Here is a 12,412-nt window from a genome sequence, read left to right on the forward strand (position 1 = left end):
GTTGAAAAAAAGGTTATACGATTTGACAAAAGTTTATAAGTATTATAATGTAATAACTTTAAATCTTGTGAATTATTTTATCTTCTTATGTTTGCTCTTTAAACAAAGTAATTAATAAGTTGATACAATTTAATTATATGTCAAATATAGCATTATTTAAACGGACGCGAGAAGAATTCTTAACCACACAAATGTTTTATAATGAATTTTGATAAAGATATTTGTATCATTGGTGGTTTCATCTTTAATTCAAAATCTAATAGTTCTTGATAAAAGAAATAATTTACAAATTAACCCATTTTAATATGATAATAACTAACTCGACTTTATAAGTGTTAAAAATATACCTGGACAATTTGTTGCAAGTCTTAAAACATTATAAATATTGGGTAAATCAAATTCAAGAATAAAATTTGCAAACTTTAATTAGTACATGAAACAAGTGGTGTGATCGGTGATGGCTTCACCAGCCGTTGAGTTAGGGTTATTTAACGTATCAAAATATAAAAGTTGTGATATTTGGCAAAATTTAAAAATGGAATAATTAAGCTGAATAAAAATATAAAAATGTTTAATATTTTAAACCTCTAATTCATTTCATAATAAAAAGTTAAAACTATAATAAATTAGAAAAAGTTCACTTCCAATAATTTATTTTAAGTTATTAATATAATATTAATTTATTTTGATATTAGAGTTTAATTTGTATATAGCTTTCGTATAGTTATATTATCTTTTTAAAGGTTAACCAACGTAATTAAATAGTTAGACACGCATTAAAAACAATGTATATCAGACTTTCTGATATTCACGAACAATTCACATATATCTTAAAAAATATATATAAATCTATGTAACTAAACGAATATAGAACATATATTTAGTTTTTTACAAATTAAAAAATAAAAACGTTATTACTAAAATTGTGATTTTGTATAAAACATTTATGATATCACATAATAAATATTTATTGGGGTATATGTGTTTTGTTCTATACGTTAATATGTTAAGATATTTAAATAGATATTACTGATTATTTGTATATATTGGATACAATGATTTTTAAAATTATGATAACATCATTTTCAACATCTTTATCTAGAGATGTCAATATATGATATTATGAAAAAATAATATGTCATTAATTATATATGTTCACCCGCGTATTACGCGGGTTCATTATCTAGTAATTATATATAATAGTTTTAAACTTTTCATTCTTCATTTAGTTATCATTTTTCTTTCTTTAATAACGAAGAACTAAAGAAATAGGGTTGCTTCGTTGGTTCTCTAATAATGAAGCGGGTATGCTCGTTATTTATTCTTCGTGTTAAGGGTTCATACGTTGTCTTGTTTTGAAGAACTGAGAATGGAAATCTATTGATCAAATAGTTGGTGGTAAGATTGTAAGAATGTAGTCTCCGCAATATTCAATTGAAAGATTTGCTTAAAAACATAAGTTTAGCAGTCTCTCCAACATTGAACGACACCATTTCAACACAAAATGAATGTAGCAAAAGAAAAGGGAAATAAACAAGAGTCAAAACAAGATTTAAGAAATGCACACATGTAACTACAAAAAGTTTTGAAAAATATATTAACAAAAAAAAAGTACACTAATTACAATATCAACTAGTGTAGTAGTGTATTGATCGAGAATAGCATAACAAAAAAATAATTCAAAATGTTTTAACCGTTTATATTTTTAATCTATACACGGGCCGAATATCCGATGTAATAAACTAATAACATAACACAAATAACCAACTTATGTGAAAAATAGAAAAAGTGTATAATGCTAAACTACAAAGAAACTACAAACAACATTTAAAAACATATGTGGCATGTGAAGTAGATCAATGACACCAAAAGTGTAACTTGTGAGACGTTAGGTCTTATATATATGAATCAAAAGGCAATGAAAAACCAAACTGTTACCATCTACCAGAGTCAAAGAGCTTACAAATAATCAAAAGAAACTTATAAAAGCTCAGGAGATGCACATCCACTGATATTTTCATGAGCTGTTGAATCCAAGAAACTGATCCACGACTTTTGCTACAGAATTAGCGAGTTCATCTGTTCCTTCCTGTGTATCTGCCTCTGCATAAATTCTCACTACGTCCTCTGTTCCTGATGGTCTAACAAAACACCTTCCTTGTGGGTATTTAACTGCACATAATGAATGCCAGTCGGTTTGGGTATAAAGTGGCAAAATGGACAATACAAGTAACTATTAAAATGGTTAAAGTATGGGTACAGCTCGAAACATGTCAGGTTATGTTGACCTGAAACACCTTCCGTCCACAAACATTAATTGCCAATGTGTTAGATAGGTTTCACATCTTATTAATTCAATAAAAATATCTTTAAATAATATAATCTAGGGGACTTTTGAACCATTTCGGCCCATATCCTTTTGAGCTATTTATTTTAAATTGTTTCACCCATTAGAAACAAATCATAACCATGACGGCATTCATAAGAAAATGAGTCGACAAAATTCCACATCTATGCAGAAAAATCTAGTTACCAGTTAATGCATTGATAGCTTCTTGAATGCCCGGGGGTTTCTCAACAGTAGTTTCTGCATTCGTCGTTACAACAGCAGTTCTATCTGCAACTTTTACCTGGGATTCACATCTGGTCATTTGTGAACTAGGCCAATATCTGAAGTACTTGAAGAGCAAAAAAGACATAAAATGGTTCACAGTATACCAATTGATAATACACGAAGAACATGGTGACGCATATGACCAGAACATACCACAAGGCTCATTAGGGAGGGGATACTGAATCACATTGACATCTAAAGATTTCTTTGTTCATTAATTATTATTACTATATTAGAGGAGGCAAAATGGGTCATACAGTTAAGAGTGGTCAATCAGGTTGGTTTGGTTTGAAGCTTTTTTGTCCAAATTTTCATTTTTTTAGGGTCCCCACAATTATAATAAAACAGATTATTATTTCAATTAAAAATTAAGCTTTCGAGTAATATGATTAAGAAGATTTACACATTAAACAAATACATTGCCTGGTGTTTGACCCATTTGAAATTTTGACCAGTTCGACCCATATGACCTATTTCCGTTTAGGCTAATTTTTTAATATCTATAATTTTATATATCACCATATGATCCATTATAGATCGAACATGGCCCACACCAACCCATTCATAAGTATATGGATTGAAAGTGCCAATACGAATTCCCAATATAGATTAAACTAACCTTAAGTTGTCTGCTTGGTAGATCACAATAAAGCTCATTCCATTTATTGACTGACCATCCCATATGTTGTAAGATTGCTTCAACCAAAAGTAACCCACTGAGAGCATCACCCACAGCTTGATTGATCAGCTTAGTGACTGCACATAGCCTCTTAGCAGCATTCTGCTTTTCTACATCTTCAAATACAATTTTAGCTTCAGGATCAAACCATTTTCTTGAATAAATTACACACCAAGGGTAGTTTAAAGAACGCATAACAAATAAGGGAGATTACCTTTTTCTGTTGACATTTTACCCTCTAAGAAACTTAAAAAGTGGTCGGAGAATAATATGGTTCCATGACCATTTGCTTCAAAATAGATCCCAATATCATACTCTTCTGCTTTTGTGTGCAAATACTTTACCCCTGTGGGTGTAAATACAACTTCTAATCCCAATTGGTTTAGGTATTTGGTGGATGCACCATTAGCATAAGCTGTCTGTATAACGCCAACACGAGGTTGATACTCATTTTTATCAGTAAGAATACTTAACTGATCTTGGATAAATAAAGCAAACAATGTTAAAATCTTGTCCCCGTCAACTAGGTTAATCTTCTTGCTTCCATTTGATATAATTGTAAAGTATACGAGACGATCAGCGTCTCCATCTAGACTTGCACACCTGAAACACTAGAATAGTTGAAGTTATTACTCTTATTTACCATCACCCCATAAGAGATATGACAAACTGAAGCCATTTATTTATGGAGGAGTCGATATCGGTTATGGTCAATGGCTAAGGGGTAAGATGGGTCAAGCCAAAATATTTAAAGATGGGTCAAGCCAAAATATTTAGCTAAAAGCGAAACCGGACAAGTGGTCGAAGAGCCTGAAAGTCGTCAATGCGTATTTTTTATGCTTACAACCTTCTAAAACTTTTTATGTTAAAAAATTAACAAAATTACATAGATTGCAATACTCATTTTTTAAGCTTCCTTCCAAGTCTATTTATATTAGAAAATCAGATTGCTATACTAATTACTAGTTTTGCAAATTACATTTGTCATATAATCTATTTATAAAATAGCAAAAAAAAAAGTTAGTAATTAAACCCAACTGGAATCAGTTAAACAATCAAAACTAAAAATAACCCTTTTGACATGATACCTTGTCAATTTGACATCTACATGGCAGATTAGTTTTGCATCTCAAAAAGCATTAATATGATGTTTTAACATTAAAAAAATGAAAATGGCTCACCTTATACCAACATCTGAAGGACCAAATGCCTGGGGAGCAACTTTCTCTTTCTGTACATAATCAGCACCAACACCTTCATTTAGTATGCCTTCTTTACCTGTATTACGTATTTCTACGTCCAACCAATTTAACTTTTCTTTTAGAACTTGTAGTTTCTCCCCACCCACTCCATTCGAGCAATCAACAATCAACTTCCCAATTGAATGATTATCTCCACTCTTCTTTGGTATTAGATCTATCAAACATCTAATGTAATATAATTAAAAAATGAATATTGAAGAAAAATACACATTGACAATAGCACTAAAGAACCAACCTGAAAGAGCAGGAAAGCTGATCAAAATAATCAAGCTCAGATGCTTTTAATCCTTTGTTTATAGCACGGACCATCCAATGCAATTGTGGAGTTGTAACGACGCCCCTATCAGTCGCAACAGCTCCAATTATTGAAGATATCCCCTGGAATTAAGGATTCAAAATCAACTTACAGGATAGAATAGACATGCTTGAGTAATCTTGTTTATCAGTTGTCACTTTTATCAACCAAAAAATAACAAAAGACTGTTCCATGATAGTTGTGACGTGCGACTGTTTGAGCTCCCTCAACAAAATAAACAAATCATGTGAACCCAAAATAACAGCATCAATGTATTTGTAACAATAGCAACTGATGGCTTTAGAAATTGCATTTTGTCTCATTTAGGTCCCAAACAAGAATTTGAGAAACTTATACTGGACCTTAAAAGTAACCCTTCACTGCATTAGAATCTTCAGTAACAACGGAAAAAACCTATGGCATATATCAAACTTATGGCATTTTATGGGTAATACAGGCAAATATAATCAATAACTTTTGGCCTGTGGATTTTGCTTATAAAGTTCGATCATTAGATGTTCTTCTGCAAGAGTGCAATAATTGGATTAGATCACCAGCAAATGCATAACCGAAATGTTATTTTTAAACTTACCAAGTGCCAAAACTACCATAACTTTAACCACTTTCCATAAACGTATACAGTTAGTTCCTCACTACAACTTTGGTAAACCTAGTAAATGAGTCTTACTTGTTTTGCAGCTTCAACTAGAAATTCACCGCTAGGCCTGGTGTCTCTCCCTAATAATATTGCTGCTTTCTTTCCTCCATCAAGTGGTATGTTTTCCTTTGTTGCAAATTCAGTGATCAACTGTTTCAACCAATCGATAAAAAGAAACTGATATTAAGGAATTAGCAAACAATAACATCCCAATAAAAGTCCATGTAGCAACGCAACATGATTCGACAGAAAAGATGAATAAAATACCACTTCAAACAGCTGAAATCATTGTAAATTGTTTGAAATACGAAATTATTACACTAATTAAAGTTTAAAAATGGACAAAAGGTTTTGGCAGTCAACCCAACCTTCCAATTACAACAGATACTAAATATGACCCGTCCCCAATCTGACCCCTTTTGGCCCTTACTCAATCCACCTGACCTGGCAATCTAAAAGCATCTTAAATTGCATGAAAGAACTTTCAAGTTATAACATAATTCCATAAAAATCACAGACACATTTGGGTGTCAATCTATCCCGCTGACTCTAAGTAACCCGTTCCAACCCAAAACTCGTTCGACCAGTTACCCAACCCACTATGCTCGACCGTCTTAAACAATAAAAGAAACAGAAGTCAGAATCCAATTCTGCAATCAATCCACAAGACTCTAACCTACTCACCTAGTCCGAAATTGCATAATTTCTGTTCACATCAAAACATAACTCCAAACAAATCACATAAAGTGTCCAAAGTCTTTAGTCTACTAGTAATGGAAACAACCTCCTAAATGAACTTTTAGTATTGCCAAATATATATATATATATATCCCCCTTTTCATACTAAAGGAGACAACTCCGGTGACATCACTTTTATGTGTTGTCAAGCTATGGATGTTGCCACATTGGAAGTATGACATATAAGGTGATGAAAATGGTGTGTTTTTGGAGGTGTAAAGCGTATGTGTAAGTAATATATTTATATATTTTCGAGAGTCTTGGGTTTCATCCCAGGCTTGCGTGGTTCGTGCACCGCATACTGCCCAATTGGATGTCACTGTGGTGTCTCGAATGCTAACCGCTAATTACTAACTACTAACTCGCTGTTCAAAAAAAAAAAAAGTGGATCTAATTTTATTTATTTTAACATATCGGTTCTGGTCTTGGCAAACGGGTAGTGTTCTAATATAATGATGAAAATACATGTTAATTGGAAATTTACTAAATTTGTCGTTTGCACCTAGCAGCTAGCTTGCAGGTATGAGCAAAAATAAAGATTAGGATACAAAATGACAGGTAAATACCAAGTTCCTAAGTGCAAGAATATGAATGAAACAAAAGCTAGAAGATTAATGAGTTGCAACTCAAACTCTCTCCCTCTCTCTCTCTTTTGAAACCTAAACCTTACATCTATATATATAGGCTTAAACATGGACCGGGCCAAAGCCTTGACTTGACCTTGACCTCGACCTGGTCAAAGGTCGAGCTTGACTTGGTCAAAAGTCAAGGTTGACTTTATTATACGCGAAAACTTAACGTTTATTACAAGTACATATTCAATAGACTCAAGACAAACTTCTATAATGATGTTGTCACCCGGAAATGCACCAACATCAATACCGAATCCTTACTCTTACTTGAGCATATGTCTGAGCCATCTTTTATTATATTGTGATTAAAAGCATGTTAACACATTGGTCATTGTTGTGTATAAAATTAATTTAACTCTTACGGTGGTGGTTGTATTAGGGAAAAGGAAAAGACTATGTCATTGAAGGTAAATTCAAAGTGGGAGTTATTAACTGAGACTACCATCTACCAACTTTCAGAAGTACAGGGGGAAATTTGGTTCATATGAACACTCGGGAGTATACTGAAGAGTTTGAGAAGGAACATCAAGGTTTGATTTTATATACTTTGTTTAGTAGTAATACTCATTCTTATTACATCAATTCATCAAAAATGGGAAAAGCAGTATAGTTCTAATAGTAGTGGTGGTTACAGAGACGACTAAGTTGGAGGATGATAGACATGTAATCGTATATGGTGTGTGTCATGCTGACATGCTTTATTATGTTGGTATGCTCCTTTGGAATTCATTTGAGTTTAGAATATACTGACAATTAGTATAACTCTAATTGGTAGTGTTGACATATTGTACAAAGAAATTACTTGGACAGTTATTTAAGGCTGCTAGATCACAAGATGTTAGTGTATGAGTTCATGACTAAAGGAGCTTGGAGAATCATCTATTTAGAAGTGAGTTTTTACCATTGTTAGTTATTGCTAAATCTGGCTTTTTCTTCAAAACGTTTACCATACAATTAGGAGCGTAGCAATTTTGACCCATTTTTAGTAAATTGGTCAATTTGGGTCATATTTTACTTAAGAAATCAATTAATTCAGCTTGAAAAGTGAACAGGATTCATCTAAAGTGTATACTACTATTTTTGATACGTAAAACCTCTTAAATCATCATAGTCATTATATAGATCATTACTGAACAACGGGTTTTGCAATCTTATTTTAGTAAAATGTATAAGTTTTTGGATGAAAGGTGTTTTGAGACAGCATAAAATTCTATAGTAGAAGTAGGGTCGGTCAATAGAGGTTGTATCTCACAATTGTATGAGTCACTTTCTGGCCTGGTCTGGTCTTTATATCGGTCCTCATCTGGTTGATATTGGGTAACAATTGTTGAATTTTGCGTTTTGGCTTTTTAGGCAGGGCTGGGTTGGCTTTAATTTGGTTACATGGTTAAGCTTTTGGTTGGAAGCTTGGATTAATGGATGGTTTTATATGGACTCTAAAAGTTTGATATAGTGTTGAGATGCAAATGGTTGTATTTGTCTTAGTTAATGACCACTAGAAATTGATGCAAACAATAATATATGGGATTGTCACAATTCGTAGTCATAAACTGGGTGGTGGTGGGAGGTCCACTAAGCACGGGACTATTCTTGTCTTTTGAATTCTAGAGGTCAGATGGCATGGGTAGCAACATTGTATTGGTTGATTGGATTATATCCTACATAGCTGATATGGATTTTGGTTGAAGTTTGGTTGTGTAGTGCAAATGGAAAAGGCAAGAGCAGCTCTTGGTTTTCTTGAAAAAGGTTTGTGTGAAGACTGTACTTTATAGAAAACATAAATATAGATATCTAAAAGCCATTGAAAATTAACCTTTAAGTGTACTAATTGGAAATATTAAGTTGTTTATTTGTGAGCCTCCCTCTTCTCATGCTGTTTATTTATTAGCTGATGGATATAATCCTTACATCTCCAACTTCTTATTTCAGTTTGATTATTTAAAGAGTTTGGAGATTGATGAGAATATTAGCAAAATTACATGGTGCCAAAAAGCCAATGGCGCCCTTTTTGTCCTGTCAACTAATAATAAAATTATTATGTTTTGGAAGGTAGCCGTTCTCATTCCCTTTCACTTATTTTCAGTTCCTTGAACATTTTCATATATTCAGACTGTTGTTTATAAGCACATTAAGCTTATATTACTTTTATACGAGATTCTCTTCATATGCATGTTACCTGGTGTGGGTACTAAATTCAGGTTTCAGTCTTTGAGTGAGTATCTATTGTGCTTGCACAGTTACATTATACAAGGTTTAAGTAAAATCCTGGACGGCTCATTTATAATTAATTGCCATGAACTCTAGCAAGCAAATTTACAATTATGGTAACTAAGGTCAACAATGAAACACTAAATAGTTTCTTTAACTTGTATTTATTGGACATGCATATTCTATCTTTGCTATAGAAATAAGAGGATGATGTTTAATTCATACATATATAAAAGGTTGATTTAGTGAGATACATGGTTTGTAATTATTGTTGTATATATGTGTTCGACTGCACCATTTTGAAAAGTATTCGCTTCAACTGTTTCGTTATGATTCCGGTTCTCATTTCAAGAGTTTATAAAATAGAAAATTTTGTTTTCTAATGTTTGCAACCTATTACCTTAACTTCTGATTGTAGCTATATTATATGTTTTGACTTTTTATAGTAACGCAAGACTGTAAGAAGCTTTTGCAAGATGTTGTGTAGTGATTAAGTATATCTATCTAATCCGCTCCCAAATAAAAAAGTATATCTATTTGAGGTTATTGATATGCACTGGGGCAATTTCAGTGCTCTGCATCTTGAAAGAATTCGAGATGTATTAGCTAAGTTTATTACTAACTTTTCCGTGTGATTAACAATAACTCACTCTCTTAGATGTTTGTACAATTTGCCAAAAGTTACAAGTTGTGCTCATACAAGCTATATGGTTAATGATTAATTATACTGAGTCATTATTTAATGACGTTTGCTGTCAAAATTCCCTATAGCTGGCCCGTGTTTTACACGTATAGTTTTTCTTGATTTTTGGTTTTCTTATGTATATATTTGACATGACTATTGAAGCAGTTATTTGTGACATTTGTTGCAGCAAGCCAGCAACCATGTTGTTGACCTAATGTGTCATACGTCCAAGTGTTCAGCTCTTGAAGTGACCGTTTGACTTGAACATATAGACAATGGATTCAAGTCACGAATCCAAGCAAGATTGATTCAACTTCATAGTTGGGGAGTTAATTTGGGAATTGTACTTATTGATGTTGAAATTCAATTGCCCTTAGTACAAAAACTTAATTCTTACTCAATTTACTTAAAACAATTTCACTAAACTTCACAGTGGTTTTCCGCGGGATAAAAATCTATGGTCTTGTAATGTAGTATACATTCTGTGTGAAATTTGTGTGTAGCCCAATCTTGTTTCACTCTCATAGAACTTGTCAAGCTTGACTGTACTGAAAGAGCTGAATGTCTTAGATATTATATTCAGATGGCTAAGTTTCCCGAAGGTATAACAGAGTTGCAGAAAAGCTTCACGTTCCATTAATTGGTAGTGTGTGGACTTTCACTTGCTTATATTTATTAGTTATTCATATAAATAAGAACAAAACTGTAACAGGCCAATCCGACCCAATTTCAACCCATACCCATATGACCTAAAAACAAAAAACAGACCTGAACAAGAGTATGAGGATCAGGGGCATTGGCAATGGAATCAGCAAAAGGTTCCCAATTTTGAGTAAGCATTCCACCACTTGGATCAGCCACTTTGACCCCATTATCTTCTACTTTGTTATGTGAAGCTGTGATCATCAAACCAATAACAGACCCATCAGTTTTCAGAGATCTTAATGCTGCCAATATCCCTATTCTGAATATTGTTGATGATAAGATACTTGCATCTGCCCTGAATCCAGCTGTCCCATAACTTAGCTTTGTTCCTACAACATTAAAATATAAAAAAAAGTTGTTAGCTTTTTATTATTACAATAATAATAAAAATAAGGGGTTTTGGGGAAATCAAGATTTTTGAAATGGGTTTGAGAGGAAAAGATTAAACCTTTAGGTGGTGGGAAATGAGAAGCTGATTCAAGGATCATTGATTGTTGTTGTTTGTTCATTCTTGAAAAAAATTTGCATAAATTGGTGAAGAAAGTCTCAAGAAACGGTGCTTCAGAAGATTTAGTTCTACACTTCTACACAGGGAAAGATCTGTCTATTCATTTAATTGATTAAGCCAACAACACATTCACAACCCTATGTTAAAATATTGTAATATTGTTTACACACAGTTAAATTAAAATAAAAAATCAAAATATTCAGAATTGTTTTTGGTGCAGAATACTCCTATTTTAGACATACATACATCTTTCAAAACAAAACTTTATCTTTCAAGTTAAAGTTAATACAAACAAAAATAAACTATAGAGGTATCCGCGCAATGCGACACGCCGACAACTTGGTAGCGCAACGGCGATGATGGCAGTGATAGCAATAGGAGTATGGTTATTAATATAAATGTAATTGATGTAAAATGAGGTTTATAATTATTTTAAGGGCTCAGGGTATATATGTTGTATATAACTTAATCAAAAATATTTTATGTATACTCTATTAATAAACAAACTACCCTCCTTTTTTCAACTCTATACCTTTAAAATACCCAAAATATCCTTAATTTTCAACATATTCCTAACTCACACACTAAATTTACCCAATATATCCCTAAAAATATTTTTCACCCATATTTATCCAAACTATCTATCTCATTTATTCACTAATTTAAATATTTCCACCGAATATCTTTATAATACTCTTAATAAAGTTATCTACAAAAGATATATCTCCTAACCATAAAATAACTAGACTACCATTTACATCAATTACTTTTAAATTAATAACCACATCATTCCCATCACCGCCACCAACACCACCTGTTGCTGCCACCACCGCCGCATTACGAGAGTATATATATCTATCTATATATCTATTAAAAGAGTAGTTATCCTAACATTTTAAAACCTCTTTCAATTTAAAGCTATTTTTAAAAATTGACACATAAGTTTTTATCTCATGTGTCATTTTTATAATAATTATCTTATTTAAACATATTCAATGAATCCAAAAATTATATATATGGCAAAGATATTTTAATAAATTCTCATCAAATATAAATATTAATATTAATAAACTATTTTGGGGTTTATGAATTTTGTATGGTCATCGTTTGATTTTGACCAAAAAAAAAATATTATTTAGATTTTTACATGTATAGTCAACTTAATCAGGTTCAAGAAAATTATTAACATAAAAGTTTGTTTGTTACTTACACATATAAATTATACTCGGTAATTTATAAATAAATTTTTTATCTATAAACCAATTCTTTTTATTATCCGTGTCAAAATTATTTTCAAAAAATAAATTTAACAACCGCATATATATTTAGGTGAAGATATTTAAATTAGTAAATAAAAAACAAGGGTATTTTAGATATATTTGATCATTATATGAGAAAAAAAATGGTCATTTCTATATAATTATTAAA

At 31.9% G+C, this 12,412-nt stretch overlaps 1 protein-coding gene across 2 annotated transcripts; it reads right to left on the minus strand.

Moving 5' to 3' along the window:
* Positions 1 to 1,847: 1,847 nt before the first annotated feature.
* On the minus strand, positions 1,848 to 11,113 carry LOC122585728 (phosphoacetylglucosamine mutase). 2 transcript variants are annotated; one of them, XM_043757853.1, is made up of 10 exons: positions 10,925 to 11,113; positions 10,761 to 10,805; positions 10,540 to 10,667; positions 5,539 to 5,658; positions 4,791 to 4,933; positions 4,475 to 4,720; positions 3,508 to 3,896; positions 3,234 to 3,409; positions 2,534 to 2,630; positions 1,848 to 2,172 (listed from the first exon to the last, which is right to left on the minus strand). In XM_043757853.1, exons 1-10 carry the CDS (start codon positions 10,983 to 10,985, stop codon positions 2,018 to 2,020), a joined length of 1,560 nt encoding a protein of 519 aa, XP_043613788.1. In that variant the 5' UTR covers positions 10,986 to 11,113; the 3' UTR covers positions 1,848 to 2,017. The 2 variants fall into 2 exon arrangements, with proteins under 2 accessions (XP_043613788.1, XP_043613787.1); XM_043757852.1 differs by having other exon boundaries at positions 10,540 to 10,805.
* Positions 11,114 to 12,412: the final 1,299 nt, after the last annotated feature.

Source organism: Erigeron canadensis, chromosome 1 (assembly GCF_010389155.1).
Source record: "Erigeron canadensis isolate Cc75 chromosome 1, C_canadensis_v1, whole genome shotgun sequence".
Classification (NCBI taxonomy): Eukaryota; Viridiplantae; Streptophyta; class Magnoliopsida; order Asterales; family Asteraceae; genus Erigeron; species Erigeron canadensis.